We start from the raw sequence: 19847 nt of genomic DNA, 5'->3' as shown, positions 1-19847 counted from the left end.
TTCAGCCTGATATGTCACAGATCCGATCGAGATTCTAAGTCAGGCTAACTCCCGTTTGCCTTCTTGTGCGTAAAGACAATGAGCCTTACAAGAAAGGTTAGACGCGTGCTAGCTAGGATGCCATGCAGCCGCCTCTGATGGCTAAGTCGGTCGATGATCAGATTAAGATCTCATGCAAGAGCTACACAAGAATTTGTTAAGAAAATGTTTGTGTCTTACCGGAGAGGTGAGTCTTTGTTAAATAGTATGCAGGTTACCTTTTTTGGACACCGACAGGATTCCCAAACAATTTTTTTGCCTGATCATCCATAAGGTTGACCTTCCGTATACGGAAAAGTTGCCATATAGATTTAGCGTGAGTGGAGCCTTCCATAGATGTTGCATGGTCGGGCTATTTCCCCGAGTGTGTTGTTGACTTAGTACCCGATCGGGTCTAGACCTAGTCGGACGCATTCTTCCCTATCACAGCCCAAACAAATGTGTTGCATTTAGCTGAGTTCCCTTGTTAAATTTACCTTTTGAAATGGGTCGAGTTCTAATTTTCAATGACACTTTTTCAAATAATTTCTTCAATAAAAATATACAAAAATGAAATCCAATTTTTTTTTTTTTTCCTCTCTCTTCTGATCATAGTGTCATTTTGAAATTTTCATGAGAAATGAAATTCATAACCCTCATGGTACAAGTATATACATACTTTTAGATCCCTTAGTTTAATATACTTTCTAAATTCTTGATGGATATAAATCTTGTCACTTTTCTTACCAAAAAAAACGAAAATCTTATCATTTCACATTTGTTCATAATTTATATGGTGCAACCATAGAAAATGAAGGCTATAAAAATTGGTTAACTATTGCTTCTCAATATTTAGACTATTCCATGAAGATGATTTTTGAGACTTTTTTTTTTTATGATTTTGGGACTAAAATCATTAACAGACATTCAAAATGAGTACTTTACGAAGTATAGCCGTAAATATATTATAGCAAAAGTAGAGATGCAAACGTGATACTCATGGTCACATCTAATGAAGCTTGTCATAAATCCATGCACAGATTTATCCCACAAACATGATACATAAAAACTCAAGATCCAAGGACATTGCTTTGCTTATAATATCTTCAATGATGTCCACCACTTACCACAAGATTATAGTTGTTTAAATAGTTGTATGTATCATCACCATTGAATCTAAGTGAACTTAAACATTTTTTCCTACATTGGTTTCTAGACGTAGCAATATCTCTTTTTAATGCTTTCGTGATTGACTTTTTCTCTCCTCTTAAATTATAGGAGAGTGGTTGAGTCATCACTAGGGTCATCCACTACCGTAGGGTCCACTTCCGAACCTTCGGGCTCGACTTGAATGGTCCACAATTGTCGTCTACTCGAATTTCAGGTTCACAATCCTAAAACCATAGGTAAAAGGGTTATAAATTCAGGGGATTTTACATCAGCCATGGTGATAATCGGAGAGGGATGCCTTGAACCCTTAACCAATATCTCAAGACCGGTAATCAACATATGAGAGATCAGAGTGATGATACATTCCTAAAGGAGGCTAGTATTCCATCTTAATGCGTGTCCTCCATTGGAGACTAGCATTTATTAGAGTTAGTTGCATTCTTGCATATGTCTTATATCATATTGGATTACGCTATGTTGTTTGCTCTAAATGATTTTGTAGGTGAAGAAGAGATCTCGAGCTCCCATTTGGAGATCCTTCCCTCATACCATACAATTGAGGAACCAATGGGAGTTGATGGTAGCTCGTGGTACGATCTATGTATTGGTATGGAGTACTCTTACGGCTTTGATCAACAATGATAGAATACGCCTTGCCCGCGATGGGACTACAAGCTAAACATTGATCCCGAGATACCGGAATAAAAGCCATCGGAGAAAAAGGCAAAAATAGAAGAAGAAGAACCATTAGAAGACATATTAGATTCGATATTTCTTTATTATTCTCAATTGTATACATTAAGTTTACTTTACTTCCGCACTCTGATATTTGTTTTGAAATACTTCTAAGATCCTTACTTTTGATTTTATTCTTTAATTACATTAATACATTGATTTATTATTGCTCATAATTATACTATTGTGTAGAATAGAATGATGATTCTCTGAGACTTGATCTTTAGGGCTATGGATCATCCTCTAGGTATTTCAGGTAGGGTACCAGCTAGGGGGATGTGAGAGTATCCAATCCTAATATGTCATGACTACGTAGATGACCCCCCTTGCATTAGGCTAGAGAGTTTCTATGGCATGCGTCAGATCTCATGCCAATAGTCGTGGTGAGAGAGTGTGACCCCATTTCCCATGCCATTGTCGATGATTGGACTGTTACCCTATACCTCGGTCGTGATGCCCAGATTGGTTGAAGCTATTGGAGTCTGTGTGAAATTTCCTAAAATAAATTGATCGTGTCTTAAAGCGTGTCTACCTATAAAGATCGGCAATGTCAGATTTATAGAAGCATATTTATACTTACATTTCATATTTATATTTTATTTGCACTTCATAACACGTACATGAATTAAATGATTGGTATATGATATTGTACCTTCACTGAGTTCATTGGAACTCATCTCGTGTTGAAATATTATTTTTAGCTTCTTGTACAAGTTATGAGGACACCGTCTTTTTGAAATATTCGGTGCTGCTGAAGTCTTGTGATCCATCGGCGAGTGATGAGATTGAGACCCATGGTGATACGTGTCCATGCATGGAGTGTTCATACCTTTGCATATGTGACTATTTCGATCGCTATGTGGTTTTGTTTCAAGACATAATAGAGTTTGATTGGAAATGCATAACTTTAATTAGAAAAATTGAGCGTTTACTCTTCCAAACCATTTGATAACATTTGAAGACTTCAGCTGTTATAACAATGAAATTAGATATTTAACTCTGGTAATATATAGTATTTAAAATTTAGATAAATGTAATAATTTATATTTGATTACCTTTTAATTGCTTGCTTATTTAACTATGTTGTGTGCATGTATGGTTATAGATTGGCCATGAACCTATATCTCATAGTTATGGATCACCTACATGGCATGCGGGAAAGTTCAATACTAGTTGGGTGGGTGGAACAGATCTAATGGCTGGGATAAAACTCTTACGTTTATCCTATATGAAACATTGAAACCTATAAAACTGTGAAACCCGAGTCCCCCTCGAACCTGATTTGCTTTCCAGCTTCCTCCCTCTCTGGCTTGTCTTCTTCATTGCATTCAATGTGTTGTGGCTTTCAGGTCAATCATGATTCATGATCTTCATTTCCTCAAATTATGGCTGCTTCAGCTCTCTGTAAGGAGAGGAGAGGCATGCACTTCTTCCCACAAATATCCTGTTCTTAAAATCTCGCATACGACGTTAAGGTCATCAGAGAATTAAGTATTCCTCTTTGTTAGTAAATTACAAATAAATAATAATAACTTGCCTTGACAAAGTCAATTAAACCAAATCGCTTGTTTCGGTGCAGCCATCGCTGCTTCATAGATTCCCAGCGAATGCATACATGATAAACAAGAAATGTCGTTGAATAGAAAACCGGTTGAAAGCATATTTGGATCTCCGTCTTACAAACTGCTAAGTGGAGCTTCTATTTTCTGGCAACCATTCTCTGTTTGGGTTGTTCTCACAAGTGTTGTGTTTAGATGGACAACAATAGCATTCCTATAATCCTTTCTAAAAGGTGGCTAAGAGTAAAATGGCAAAAGGAAACTTCATTAATGTTTTTTTTTTTTGTGGTAAGTTATTGACATCTCCAAGTTAAGACTCAAAGAAAGTCTTAAGTTTCAACCTCGGACCCTCCTTGTGAATGATACAGAAGAGCCCCTTGTTTTGAAGATTTCTTCCAAACGTGGAGTTTGGTAGGTCAGTTCCTGCTATCTTAGCGGAATGCGTTCACTATAGATTACCACGGAGATGGGTTAGTTCTAGTAGCAGAAAATGGGCCTTGTTCTTTTTGTTCATCAGAATTAATTAATGACAGTAGTATGCCCTTCGCTCCTTCAAACAAACACCCTCTTCCACAAATGTGCATACAACGTTCAGGTCGTTGTAAGTGAAGATGAATCTGAATATGCGTTGCTTATAAGGTACAATTTGACTCTTAGTCGGTATCACAATGAAGAAAAACAATGGAAGATGAAGCCTTCAAGCGATCTGAAAGGAGGAAAACTAGAAAGCAAGTAGGGTTTAAGAGGAACTCAGGGTTTCATGGCTTTGTGGGAAAATTGGAAAAAATAAAAAGTGGGACCCACCTATTGCTTTCCATAAAATTTTTTTCTTTTCATATGAGACTCATATGTTTATTTTTTCTCCACCCACCTTTATTCTAACAAACAAACGCAGCCTAAAACCCTATTTTAGTATCGAAACAAAAGTATATTGCACGGACAATGGGAATTTGGGAACTGATCTCACGAAACTACTCAAGGCAGTGACGCAATTTCTATCCCATCCGTACACTAAAACGAAAAAAGAAAAAAAAAAAAGTAAAAGTAAAAGAAAAAGAAAACAACAAACAAAAAATAGCTATTCTATGCCTTGGCCGCCAAGTTATCGTCGCTGGAGGCTGTAGAGTTTAAATGTGTAATTTACCAAAAAAAAAAAAAAAAAAAAGTTTAAATGTGTAATACCCCTAAAGTCGTCAACTACTTGACCCTGGACGCATTTCGGTGAAACTACGGCGAAGGTTTCCGAAGCCCTAACATCAACACCTACATTTCTCTTCATTCGATCCGTAATTTTCATCGATCTTCGAAGCTTGATCTCTGTAAATGCCCAAACTTGCCTAAATCATCGCCCTCGGATCTTCCTCTCTAACTACCCCGGTAATCTTCTCTTTGAATCTCAAGAAAACGTCCTAAATTCCCTAAATCGCTGTCTTCGAATCTTTATCTCTATGCTAGCCCTGATCGTCTTCTCATCGTCATCTCCGTGGGCCGAGAAACTTACTGCCCTGTAGTTTTTGCTGGAATTCTATCCCAGCCATTGCTTTTCGGTTACCGGCGAGATCTGCTGCGCCTTATAGGTATTTATTTAATTTTACTTTGAATCGTTTGACGTAATTCTAATTGATGGATAGAATTTCCTCTCCTCCCCTGTGTAAACTACCTGTAACTGATTTCCTCCCGATTATTATCATTATTTCCCTGAACCGGCATTATTAAGTTATGGTTGAAGTTCAGGAAACAATTTTCAAGCGAAAGCTTTGGTTTTCAGTTTGATGTTTGGTCAGTTTACGAAGATAAATTGCCCTCAATTTAGTGGCCACTTTTCTACTCCAAAAAGTCGCCATTTTGCATCAACTTAGTTTTCTCTGCGATTATAAGAAATAAAACTTTATTTTTTTGTCTGTGTGGTTTTGCTTTCCTCCCTTTTCCATTGGTACGTCCTACATTTGATAGCAGTTTTGTTGTTTTTTAGGAGCTTTGCCTTCTTAGCCACACCTTTTGGTATCTGGGATTTTTATTTTTTTTCATCGACTGGTTTTCCTAGCTATCCTTGCTCATGACATGACTTTCCTCTACCATCTTTTTTCGCAGGTTCTTTTTTCTTTTTCCTTAGTCATCGATAAAATTTAGAGAATCCAATGGCAACGTCTTTGGATATGTCACTTGACGATCTGATAAAGAACAGAAATACTAGCGAGAGAGGAAGAGGACGTGGCCGGGCTCGGCGAGGCCGAGGCAGAGGCCAAGGGCAAGGCCCCGGCCCAGGGCCGGCAGGGAGTTTTGGCCGTGGAAGAACGGGAGGAAATCGTAGAGGGGCTTTAAGGGTGAATGCACGGCCATCATCTTATAAAATTGCCAAGGCAAGCTCGAAACTATTGCTGTTATTTGCATATCTTCAAGATGTTTTGCTTTAGAAACTCAAACAACACAAACCAGAGGATCTCTATGCTGGGTTTGTACATGGAGTGGTTCAATTTGAAGTGTCAACTAAGGCATGCTTTTATAGAATGATCTTCACAGATAATCAATATTTATTGGTTTCTTAAGTGGTAACTATGATGGATCTTCTTGGTATATGCGGATATTCGTCGGTGCGGGCCTTCAATTTTCATACCATTTCATGGAGTTCAATGCAGTGTAGCATCCCTGGTTGAATTTCAGAACTGGAGCTCTGAGTACCATATCATCGCTTTATAGTGGGTGCAATTCCCCACTCCCATTTTTATCTGTTGCTTTAGTTGTTAACATTAGGTTTCCTTATTGAGCTCTCCTACAAATTCAGTATAACAGGCTGCTACCTGCTACCAGTTGCATTTTTTGTCTAATGGAATTTTGCTGACATTGACTCTTGAAGAGCGCCAATTGTTCTGTTTCTTGTCATGTGCTGACATGTTCTCCCCAACGTCAGTCTTTCAGCAGAACCAAGGATTTTACATGGCAACATGATTTGTTTGAAGATAGCCTGATGGCTGCAGGGATTTCTGGAACTGAATCTGGAACAAAATTGTATATCTCAAACTTGGACTATGGTGTTAGCAACGAAGATATAAAGGTAGGACATATGTCATTATTGGTGCTATTCCAGGTATTACATCCATGTTCTTCATAATGGTGGACTCCTATCATCTATTTGATTATCAATTTCGAATTTAGGAACTTTTCCTGGAGATTGGAGAGCTGAAGCGGTATGCAATCCACCATGACAGAAATGGGCGATCTAGTGTAAGTATTAGTACATGATAGTTGTATATTGCTTATAGGTGCTATCTGATCCTCACATGTTAGTTATGGAGAAATCACAATGCAATTGGCATTTTGTTAATGATGCTGACATCTTGAAGAATGTATTGGTTGATATTTATGCACGTATTGCACTAGGCTTGGTTGATATGGTGGAACAGTGAGTTATTTTATGCCGGAAGGGTGTGTAATCATCCTTGCATTTTGTCGTGGCAGTGACAAGACGTGATGATCATTGCATGCTTCTGTTTCTAGTTAGTTATTGTAATATTAACTTTCTCACACAAAAAAATTGTAATATTAACTAAATAATAAACTATTTCAAACTAAGAATATTGAAGTGTAAGGCTGGTTTTAAACGTACTGGAAAAACATTGCTGATTTATGGTAATTTTATGGATGTTGGTAATTCGTATACTAATTAATTAATCTCATCTATGTTAGTATGTACTTGACATAATTAATTTTTGTATTGTTAACTTTCATGTGGTTCTCCTATTATTTTCTCATGGTTGTTAAGAGCAATATTAAGCTACTTATGTCTTCAGTTGTTCTGTCGCTCTGTGAATACCGTGATTGTTTTTGTTCATGTCACTGTTCTCTGGTTAATTGAGCAACCCAAACTTCAGTTGTGATGTAAAGGCTAGGCTTTTATCTCATTAGTATTTTGTCTATGAGGATTGCCCTTTTTGCTCTACTTTGTTGGTCCCATTGAAATTCTATCTCCTTCTGTATGTGCATCCATGCAACATTGATCATTTTATATTTTATTATTTTGACTTATAATGCTTGGATATAGTTATAAAACTAATGAAGAAGCATGATCACCGTTTTGGTTTGTTAGGAACCCGCATATTGAATACTCGAAATAATAAGATTTAAATTATTTAATTACTAGAATAATATGGATGGACACTTTGATAAGAACATAAGAAAGATAACACTGGTTTTGATGGTGTTAGCCACCCTCTACACCATGTGGAGCCCACAGCCGAAGGCTGCCCAAACCTCACATAAAACATCTGATAACTCTCCTCACATCTTCCTGCCGTTTATAAGCCACCAACTAGTAATTGGTAGTGATAACCCCCTTTCTCCCTCCTCCATGTGACATCCTCTGGAGTCCTAACATGATTTTGGGTCTTCTGGTTCCCAACCAAGACTGTATTATAAGTTAATGTTAAGATATAGTTTTATTAGCCAGCTGGTGCTTATCCAACTTGTTGGGCCCATAGCTTGATGGTGCTTTTGGTTTTGGTTATTTCCACAGTTTGAGGTCTTGCAAGATCTTAGAAAATTGAAATCTTGAGACGAGACAGGCTGCGAAATCTAAAGAGTTCAAATTTCGTATGAGATCTTGGTTCGACAAGAATCTTGGTCTGAGTTCCTCTATAATTACACTCTCATCTAGTCCAGCCGAGCATGGTTCAAAATCTTGTTGTTGAGCTTGAACTCGGCTAGGCAGAAAACCAAGATCTTGGCCGAGATTGGGTAAACAAACAGGCCAACTTGAGTGAACTCGAGGGCCCATCTTGGTGGGTTTTGGGGGTCAAGTTGGGCGGAAAGTCTGAAACTTGGTATTTATCCTATTTTAGGCATTCTAATGGTGGCCATGCATGCATGAGTTTCAACTTGACCCTAACTTTGAAACCAAAATTCTGAAATGAATATGCACTCTTATAAAATATGAAATACATAATCATTCATTGATATAAATGAAAACATAAAGGTCTGAGGTGATAACGTGCCTCAAACAACTTCAATTCTCCACAATTCCATCCAAATCACTGTTAGTATAACATTACAACATCATGAGAGTCGAGTACAAACGTCATGAGAACAAGGGTGAAATGAAATCAATGAGCCGATGACAGAGTAATTAAGCAACTCCATCTGCAACACCGCCTCTACCGGCTGACCAGCGCCACCAGCACCAGGTCCTACATGTCATCTATGTTGTTCAACCAGCTCCATCAGGTTGTCAAGAATAACATCCCTCATATGAGGAGGGGTAGCAAGGCACTTTGGTGTATCAACATAATATCCAGCCAAGTGTCTCTTGAACCTTAGTTTACCTCCGATGAGGACTTAACTGCAGTAATTACTTGTTATTCTCTGTCTTCTTGGATCCTTGGGGACCAGTATCATCATCCACTATGGTTTAGCAACCTATAAATTGAATTCAAAACCATAATATTCAATGCTAAAGTGAAACAATTAAAGTACTTGTACAATTGTAATATGTTAATCGAAGTGACAAAGTGAGTCTTGCGTGCAAAGATCAAACCTGGTGACTGATTGATTGGTGAGTATCACTCAATTTGCTCCCACACCCTATTTTGAGTGTAGTGCATGTAGTTTTCCCTATAATACCTCTGTGTTTACATACTCCAAATTTGTGTCATAATCTGAAAATTGGGGGGACAACAATTTAGGGTAACCTTTAATGGTACGTGGCTGGAAGACAAAATCTTGTCACTGCTGAATAGGTGGGTATGGGTTCTTGAAGAAGTCAGTTAAAAATCCACTTTTACTCCCATAACTTAACTCTGGGTTAGTTCCTAAGGAGTATGATGTTCTCAATATAAAGAGTAGCCACTATAATCGGAACCAGTGGGGTGATCGGTGTATGTGTACTTTGAGGACTGCCAAGGTTGGTCTATTGGTGCCACTTGTGTCAATGCTCATACTCTTCATGCTTTCTACAAGATCATGCATGCTCAATATCACTTTGTGGCTGTAAGCTGTGGCCATGCCTCCAGTAAGTCATGGACTGGGTGCCATGCTTAACATTTTGTGTAGTATGGGTAAATTGGGTCTCACTATTGAATTTGATCAGTGATATCCTCCTTTGGCTTCCTCTATTTTGGGCCCTCTCCACCTCCACCTGCACCATCACCACTGCCTCTATGACTCTGAGATTGAGTGGGGGCATCATCATCTCCCTTTGTAGGAGATCCACTCGAATTCTTTGCTGTAGCAGGTCGTCTAGTTGGCTCCTTAATTGGTACAGATGGTTATGTAGCTGCTTGTGTGTGCACTACAACATTTGAAGTCATGTGGACCTCCACCCCAGCTGGGTCCATGGTGGCAGCAGCAGTAGAATTAGGCAGCCCCCTGGCTGATCCATCACTAGTCCACCTTGATCCCTAACCCGGTGGTATATGACACATGCTCATCATTCTATTACATAGAATAAACTCAATGGTATATAAAAGCAAGGTCCTCACCCTTCTTTTCACTCAAGCAAAGAGACAAGAGAATAAACTCAGAGCAAAAGCTTCATAATGTAGCCTGGGTCTAGGTTAGGGGTAATTAGGTAATTTCCCTAGACTTAGGGGTTAGCCCTGGAACTTCCTGCGAAAGGGGAAAGGCTGAAACAGAAGGTTTTGGGGTTAATATAAGGCTCAAACGAATGCTGAACTTGGGGATTAAGGTCTGAAAATTGATCAGTTAGGGTTTTATAAAGTTCTGCGGAAAATCTCAATGAATGAGTTGCAGAATTTTCCAGATTGGTGCAACTAGGGCTGATTGGGTAAATGCTTGCAGGAATAGTTTCTATGCTTAGGTCAATCCTAGGCAAGGTTGAAAAGTGTCTTAGAGGGCAGGGAGTCAAGGTGGAACAGGGGGAGGGGGTGTGCCGTATCGCAGGGAAGAAGAAGAGAAAGGGGAGGCTACGGTGGTTAGAGAGGTGGTAGGGTTTGGGCTGAAACTGCAGAGGAAGGGGCAGGGGGTGTTTGCGATGGCTTTGGGAGGTGGGAAGGGGGTAGGGAACTTCTGTACTTGTAAACTCACAAAGCTTGCTGGAATGTAGTTGAAATCTTGAAGTAGAAGATGAAGAACTAGAATTGAGTAATCAATAACACAAACCCAGCCATAGGTCACCCCTAGGGATCCCACAACTCTCACAGTCGATTCTTCAATCAAAATTTATTCATCAAAGCATGCTGAAAATTATGATGCAAGAAGAGGCTATTTATAGACTAAATAAAAGACTCTGATTGGGGCTGGGAATTTCTAATAGATAAGGTCTCCAACTCTGACAAAAATACTCAAAATTGAATCAAATTACTACAGGACCTCAACCCTTAGATTGGAATCTTGTTAAAACACTTGACAACTTCCAAATAAAAATAACCTCTAAAAGATAAGAGCCCCTTTGGATAAGGAATCTTATCTTATCCCAGTTAATTAACTTGTAAGGACTTGGACACTTCATAATTCAAAATTGACTAATCCAAATAAAAAAACAAAAATAGACCCTTGACCCTTGGATCGAGGGGATTCTATCATGACCCATAATGAGCCCTAAAAGGGGACTGAAAATGACCAAAATGCCCTGGGGTAATTCTGCCAGTTTTAGGAGCTTCTTTGGGGTCTGGATTTTTGGGCTCAATTATAGGGGCCCAACCCAGGTTACATCACTTCATGAATTAGTTCGTAAAATCTCCACTCAGAGAACAGCCTATTACATATTTACAAAGTTTTAACACTTGCTCTCTATGTCATATAGAATATAGAAACTGCTTGCATTTGTTGAACTAACTAATATAGAATAACTGAACATAGAATAAATCCAACTGTTCTCAGTCCACTGATTTCACTTAAACTCAGGCTGGTCAGGATGTTCAGTTATTGATTGTTAGGAAGGGGGTGTGTGAAACTCATTTGTAGATCTAAAGGCCTATGGCTGTAGACACTAATATATGAAATATATCAGCTCATATTTCCTAAAATCCACTGCTGGCATCCCAAAGTATGCTTGGTCTTGGTGAGTTCTAAGTGATGCAGATTCTTCACCAAATTGGGATGTTAACTCAAGAATATGTTTAGGTTTAGGTTATATATGTAGAGCTGTTGATCCCATCGGTTTACCTTTAGGCCAATTTAATGGGACTTAACTATGGTTAGGTAGCAGGAAAAGGGGTTTGCTATATTAGTTTAGTTACAATCCTGTTTTCAGTCTATTACTTTGATTATTTCACTCGTCAGCTTAGGTTACTTATTAGGTTAGAAAGCAGGAAAAGGGATTTGCTATATTAGTTTAATTACAATCCTGTTTTGAGTCTGTTACTTTGATTATTTCACTCCTCAGCTTAGGTTACTTATTAAGTTATGGTTTGGATTAGACCTTTCTTTCTAGTATAGGAGTATTTTGAGTTTTTGTTATATGATCCCAAGCGGCCACGTATTGTCCATGGAATTTGATTAGTGAAAAGCTTTTTGCTACTCCTCTCATCTCTTCTCCAATGGAGATTGGTTTGTGTTTCTTCAAGGCTGGTGGAATTGGTGCCTGATCTAATCGACTCGTAGACCATGTGAGGCTTGGGAGGTTCAAACCAAGCATTCCGTCAACTCTTTTATAATTTTTTAATTTTTAAGTTTATAGGTCAAATTTAACCCTTTCTTTGTTAAGATTTTTGTTGAGTTTCAAATTCAAGTAAGTTTGTGTTTTGAAAAACTTACAACCAGGGTTCGAAATTTATTCATCTACTACCAATATGACCAAAATTCAGAAATTTCGGCATATTTTGGATTTTATTTATTTATTTTAACCTTAAGTTTTGGTGGGTTTTTGGGTCCTTCTGCCTTGGTTTTCAGTGTCCAGCCTAATTTGAGGTTGATAAACACTGTAAGTGTTATTTTTGCCAAAAACCTAATCTAAAGTATTATTCTTGATTGGCACTTGCTCTTGGCTGTATGCATGCGAAATTGGAAGTCTGAAACATGAATTTTAACCAATGTAAGTATGCATGTGATGCAAGAGAACATTAAAATCTTCATTAAAATGCAGGAAAAAGACAACTAATGCAAATTAACATACAAGTAGTCAAGTACAAGTGTACAAGTTAGTAGTCAATAATACTTGGTTAAAACAATATTATTATTAGTGTATAAGTGTATAACATAACAATGTATGAAATAATTACAAATTATAAGTCCTCAAGTTTCAACTACACATCGGATGTACTCTAACCTAGGAATAGTTGTTGTGTCAGGCTGGCTCCGTCCCCTCATTGGGGTAGCTTTGCGAATACTGGACAAACTCACCCCATGATATGGAAGGCCAATAGTGATTGACGTAGTCAGTGGTTGCCCTTTATAGGTGGCATCATCAGCATAAAATAGCCAACTTATCTTAGACAATGTGTCATATGGAAAACAACTCCTATGGCCAGTGCTTAGAACTGGATACATCTAAGTATACTAGTATTGCTACTAGTACTAACACTACTGGTGGCTCTGACGGATATCCAAAGATGGAGTCTACAATTGATCCGCTTGATCCATCCTTGTATCCATGTGCAGACATACTGCTTGAACCAGAAATGAGCCACCATATGCCCCATCATATGCACTCGAACCAGCAGATGACTCAGTTTATGCCCCACCATATCCTCCACCATCGCTTCCTCATATCTATATCATGGGTATTTGTATCCGTAGCCAAGCCATAAGCCCCATATGGTGCAGACCCACACTTCCCCTTCCATCTAAGCTTATTGATCCCATTGGGTCTACCAAGCTAGCAATATCAGCGTCCCTTTGGCTTGGTGGTGATATTGGTCATAGGCAAGTACCCATACATGTGGAGTCCTTGCTCCTTTGACGAGGTATCCCACCATGGTGCTCATCTTGGGTGGCATGGGTGAACTGTCTCCTTGGTAAATCTCTTTTGGGGGGGGGGTTTAGTTGTGACTCTTGTAGTGGAATTGTGAAATGCCCTGGAAATCACCTTGTCCACCACGACCATCGTCATCTCATCGTCATCATCATCATCATCTGCATCCTCACCATCATCCCCACCATCCCCATCATCATCATCCTTGTGTTGAGTCTGACTAGGAGCTAGGGTCTCATCCATATCCTGCGTGGAAGGCACAAAATCATTGTCACGTGGGGCTATTGTCCACTCCTCATCTAGAATACTAGCTGCCTTCATTGCGTGTACCTGACCCTCGTCAGCCTTGATTGCATCAACATCAACCCCCGCCTGATGAGCAATCTCTAGGTTAGGCATTCCTCTAGGTTGTTCCAACACCGGCTCGCCCTTGCCCCTCAACCAATCATTGAGGGGGTGGTTCTCATCATCTGATTCCACCTCGACGACATCGGTGAGGTCGATCTTCTCCTACTTCCCTTGACTCTCCACCTGGCTCCTTATATGCTGCATCATCAACTTGATGATATAGTGGACACGCACTAAATCATTCAGGCGTTGGCTCCTCAGTTTGTTCCGCCTCTTCACGTGGATCAAGTTAAATGTGCTCCAGTTCCTTTTGCATCTAGAGGCAGAGCAAGTGATGTGAACAAGGCATAGGGCAAAGGTAATTTGGCAATTCCCAAGGCGTAAGGTTCAGCGTAGGAGTTTCCTGCAATAGAAAGAGAGGTTTCTAAGGGGTTTTAGGCTTTCTAAACCTGTTGTAACTGAGTTTCAGATCTGAAATAATATAAAGTTTAAAGTTCAGATCAGAAAATAGGAGTCCTAGGATTACTAGGACTGGACTTTAGGTTTCTGCTGGGTTGGAAGAAGGTTAGGTTTGCCGGATGTGTGATCTGGAACTGAGTTCTACTGTTGTTCTTTCAACAAGAAGAGAATCTAATTGTCAAACTTCAAAAAAATCTGGTTTTTCTGAATTTCTGGAAATTTCTGCAAGTGTCTTAGGTTGAAGATGAAGTGCAGGTTGTTGCTAATTCTCAGAATTGGACAGATTTGGGGAAAATAAGAGTAGGACTGGACTCTAGAGAGGCTAGGGTGATTCTAACTAGGGTAGATAGGTCATAGGACTTGAACTGACCAAGGAATAGGCGAGTCCTATGTGAAATAGGATCTGCAGGCCGTGGGAAAGGGAGAAGGAAGAAGGGTTTTGAGTTCTAGGGTTAGGGGCTGGAACAGCAAAAGAAACAAGGGGAAGGGGGAGGGGATTGATGCAATGGGGTTGGGGGTGTTTTCTAGGCCTGATAAGAGAGGGAATGGGCTGTTAGGGTTATGGTTGCAGGGGAGGGATTTCCTAGGGTAGCGTGAACAAAGGGGAGGGGTGGGGAAGCTTGTAACTTACTTGGGAAGGTGCTGGAAAACTGTTCTATGCACAGGAATGTCTTGAAGATTACTTGAAGTTGCCGTATTTGAAGAAGATCAAGAAATTCTGAACTCAAAACTCTCAACCAAGGCCCACCCAATGAAGGAGACACTGGTCCTTACTCAACAATTCAATTAATTGATCAAAACTGATTTTAGCTTACAAGAGAAGGCTATTTATAGCTTGACTGACTGACTGACTTAACTTGGGACTCCTTGACAGTTAAGGATCCCCTTACAACTTGAATTGGACTCTCAAAATAAAAGACAACTTTAAAAGAAAAACTCCTAATAATAGGATCCTCTTGGTTGAGGAACCTTATCTAGGTCTCTTCAAATAACTTTAACTCAAACTCAACTACTTTGGCTCATCATAAAAGACTCAAACGCACCCTAAACAACTCAGACTTAATTAATAAAATTCTGAAATAAATTGTAAACGAAATTCAGGAATTAATGAGGGCTAAAATGCCCAAAATACCCTTCTTATAGGGTTTGGGTAGCCTATGGAGGCTTCTTAGAGCCATCTTGGGGGCCCCACTTAGGTTTTCGGATAGGGGGTCCGTGTGTTCACATCAGCAAGTCTGGGAGAGGGCCCTAATGTCCACTTTCCTGAGGTGCGTTGAGCTCAAACCAAGAGAACCCAACACTCAACTGCATTATGACAAAAACATTAAGCTAATGCTCAATAGATAATTTTTTCTAATAATTTATAAAATGTAATATTTGTATACTAGTTATGCATCTAACTTGGATCAGCGTTAGCGCATCCCTTCATAGCAGCATCTGCTCCAAAGGACCCAAATCTGTCCCAATCTTGATCTACAATAATTTTTGATGATGGTTGGCTAAATTCTTTCAAAAACCAAATGCAAGTCCCAAGTCCAAATACCCTACTATCTCACCTTCATTGTTATAGAAGGACTGAAGCATTGAGTCCAGTTCCAACTTCGCAACCATGGCCGTCACGGCCTCAAGCAGCTCCGTGTTTAACCCCAAATGACCAATACACTAATATTTGGGTTAAGATAGTAGGCTGCACAATTTACGAACTCACAATTAGATTTAAGATTTTCATTACCATAAGAATGAATGAATTACCTACAACCTAGGATATTTACTTTTGCCTACCAACCTTATGCAGTGGATGTATAAGATGTGCGGTCCATCAAATATCGATGATGTCCAGAAAACTCTTGCATCCCCTTGGATATGCTTGCTGTATGACCAACTTCATTGCTTGAATGGTTGTATACAGGTGGGGCCATAGTTATTTAATTCTCCAAATAATCATGATTTATTCTCCCGAATCATCAATTTTCCCATTGATTCAATAAAATTCTCGACTTTTACTCAAATGAATAAAATTCACAATAATTCTTGCCTAACTGAATTATATGCTAATAATTTTGGTTAATGATAACATGAAAAAAAGGGTGAAAACTCATCGATTTTTCATTCCTAGCACGTCTAGTGTTAATCTTTCTTCTACAAATTTTCTTTATACAATCATTTTGCAAACAATTGTACACACTCGTGGGCTTTCTGTGATTCTTTCTTTTACAAACAATTTATGTACATTCCTCTACCGATTGATTGAGATTCTTAATTTGAGAACGAAAAATGTAGCCGAGAAGCTGAGTTTTCTATACATTCACCCCTTTTGAACCCGTAAAATCCATAGCCATAGTTTTTTTTTTTAATTTTTTTTTAAAATTTTTTGTATAATTAATTTCTCTCATGGGTGTCATTATTAGTTTTAGATTTTGATGAACTATTGAGTATATAGGTTGTGTTTGTTTAATAAACAACAGTCTTTTGATTATTTCTATAATTAATTTCTCGTAAACTTAGTTTCTTTAACCACACACAAGATCCCAAGTATATTGGCGTCTCTTTTGATTATTTCTATAATTAATTTCTCTTAAACTTAGTTTCTTTAACCACACTTAAGATCCCTAGTATATTGGCTTCTCTATTATCTCTACGATTCTACTCCTACTTTGAATTTCTTTAATATTTGCTCGACTTAAACATCCGAATTTTTACTTGATTTTTCTTTTAGCAAACGAATAATTCTCGAATCTGAATCCGAATTTTAATTTGTGCGCTTTTTTGACCACTTTATTGATTGAGCCAGGAAATTGATTGATTGAATTATTCTGAATAATTCTTGAATCCAAAATAAATAACTATGGGTGGGGCATAGTGGGCCCCTTCATGAAGTGTTCCACTGTATACAAGACCTTTATAGTAGGCTCTCTATGGTATGCAACAGTATCCTCACCTGTCTTTACAAATCATCGGATGATACGATATCCTAGTTTGTGTGGCCATTTTTGGTCCTGGATTATGACAAAAACATTTAGTTAGTACTTAATAGATAATATAATAATTTGTAAAATATAATAATTGTATAAAATTTATTGATCTAACTTGGATTCACTCCAATCAAACTATGCTTGGGATGCAAACATGGTTCTCAAGCCCGTTTTCTTCTCCATGATACTCTTCAGGGCGATGTAGTTCGGCATGAGCCTAGTGACACCAGGTTGCACTAGGTCTTCCCCATATACTTGCCTCATCATATCAATAGCATAAACATGATTATATATGAAATTCGTGACCTTTTGGGCCTTGTCCATTACGCTCTCGACAATTCGGATCTTCCCAATATCCTTCAGCATAAGGTCGGTGCAGTGGACAGGTTGACCAAAATAGATTATACTCTGATAACCTCATCATCATCTTACATGCCTTCTTGAAGTTGGAGCTGTTTTCAGTTATGATGTGTACAACATTACCCTATCCCACCTCCACCACCTCCTATAGAAGTCCAAAGATACACCCATGGTCTTTAAGCTGATTAGTTGCATCCACAAATCTCATGAAGATAGTCCTCCTATTGCAGTACACGATGAAGTTGATGGACTTTTTTGTCTGATGGATCCATCTATCAGACATAATGGTGGCTTCGTAGGTCTCTCAGAAGGGCCTCATATGCACAATGCAAGTTTCCAACACCTGCTTCTGTTGTGTGACATGTGTTTATGATCTCATGAGGAGGCAGGGCCAGCATATCCAGGACATGCCTATGCAATCGTGTTTGTCATGTTCTTGTAATAGAGCCTCTGTGCTGTGTTGGTTGGAATGATGTAATAAGGCATCCATTTTGCTGTTGCTTCCTTCACCTTCCCCTTTATATTCTTCTAGACACATGATATCTTGGGCTTCTACGTCCCCTTCCTGGAAAAATCAGGGAACAACCTCTAGTGTCGGACCCTGTCGGTGTGGATACCTTTTGAGGGAGAAGGAGCACCCCTTTAACTTTATGATTGCCTAAGCATGCCAAAAGCACCACCCTCAGATTTATATTGTCCAACACTAAATCTAGATGGTTTAGCCCCTATAGCTCTAAAGGGACTAGCTCTTGCAACTTTAGCTCTAGCCTGCTCCTGCTCCTGCTCATGCAATGCCCTGCTCTCTGCCATCGCACACGTCGTCTCCTTGGCCTCCTCTCTGTGTACATTGACAGAATCAACATCATGTTCCTATTGGAATCAATGCAGTAGTAGAAGACCCCCTAACTGCCTCATCCAGTGCTTTGGCCACAAAAACCTTGTGCTGCAGAAATTACAGAGTGTCCTCGCTTTGTTATCGTCTACCGCCGTGCAATACCACCATGCAAGGTTAACCCTCCATCCTTTGTGAGCAACAACTTGTGCCTCTTCCTTGATCTGCTTTCCATCCTCACCCTGCCTCTGTGGTTGCTCTCCACCCTCCCCCTCCCTCTGCTGTGAACCACACCCCCCATGATCCACCTCGCCTTTTGACTCCTAGAATGATCATTGTTGCATACAAAATGATTGCACTAGTCATTGAACAACTTCAAAATAGTTTTTTTTCCAGACATAGAAAATCATGTACGTAGTTAGTAAATTTTCCATTGCCCATGTATTTTCTTAAAATATAAAATGAATTTCTAAAATTTTTTGGCAAGAAAATTGGGTGCCAATAGCAAAATTGGTGATGAAACCATGTGGACAACACTTCAGAAATGCATAGAGCAATTCCATATATTTTTTTATAATTTTCAAAACCTTTTTTCCTATTTTTTCAACATTTTTATATAAATTTATTAGTTTAGAAAAATAAAATAAGAATTTATTGGGTGGCCCATGGAGTTCAACATATATTTATTCCATCACCATACAGGCATATATCATGTATATATATTTTTTTGTATTTTATGTATAGGAAAATATATTTTGACACCTAAAAATAAATAAATAATCCACTGTGCGAAAAAAATGTCAACATTATGAGTTTGTAGATCTACTCACAGTGTTAAACATATATTAATTCTATACCCATTTGACAACATTGTAACATGCATTTGTGGAATCCTAGTTTGGAGAAGAATGATTACCTTTGAGATGAAAAACTTCAAATTTTAGTGAAACGCCATTGGATCCACGCAATGCACATGTTTGCCAGCAAGAACCACGCAAAAACACAGAAAAATGTTAAAGATCGACTCAAACATGGCAAAAATCTCACAGAGAATGCAAAAATCACATTGAAAACACATGGTCGAAATTTATAATCGAGATATGGGACGAAATCCATCTTGACCCACATTCTGTTTCGGTGTCTACCAAAACACTGAAATCTTGGCAAAATTTTCCTGAGATTTTGTGAAATTTAATACTATGCTTGCTATTATTTATTTTCTGTTAGTAGAACAATTTAACATTAGAGATACAAGAAAGCACATTGAATAGGAAAGACAGAGAAAAGAAAGTCCCAAAATGGAATTAAAACCTCTGATGCATAGAAAAAAATTCAAGGAAAATTCAAGTTTTGATCAAGTGAAAATGTGAAACCTGGGTTAGAGATTGGGAAATTTCGAAGAAACTTAGGACTTTTTCGTGCAAGTTTCGACATTAAGTTTTGATAGGTTTTAGGGAGTATTTTAGGGTGAGACTTTGCATTTAAGCTAATTTAAGTATAAATAACACATTGACACATGCATTTTGCTAAAC

At 38.6% G+C, this 19847-nt stretch overlaps 1 protein-coding gene across 3 annotated transcripts in view; it reads left to right on the top strand.

The window, feature by feature from the left end:
• Nucleotides 1-4659: 4659 nt before the first annotated feature.
• LOC149024791 (THO complex subunit 4D-like) overlaps nt 4660-19847 on the top strand; it is a 28619-nt gene continuing 13431 nt past the window's right edge. For all 3 annotated transcript variants that reach the window (XM_089144992.1, XM_089144994.1, XM_089144993.1), the window contains exons 1-4: nt 4660-5059; nt 5574-5842; nt 6391-6534; nt 6636-6704. In XM_089144992.1, coding sequence (XP_089001118.1) covers nt 5621-5842; nt 6391-6534; nt 6636-6704 — 435 coding nt within the window. In that variant the 5' untranslated portion in view covers nt 4660-5059; nt 5574-5620. The remainder of the gene's footprint in view (nt 5060-5573; nt 5843-6390; nt 6535-6635; nt 6705-19847) is intronic.

This window comes from Hakea prostrata, chromosome 2 (assembly GCF_041222555.1).
Source record: "Hakea prostrata isolate BN-2017 chromosome 2, UWA_Hpros_2, whole genome shotgun sequence".
Classification (NCBI taxonomy): Eukaryota; Viridiplantae; Streptophyta; class Magnoliopsida; order Proteales; family Proteaceae; genus Hakea; species Hakea prostrata.
The sequence above is the reverse complement of the archived record's forward strand: the minus strand, read 5'-3'. Positions and strand labels throughout refer to the sequence as shown.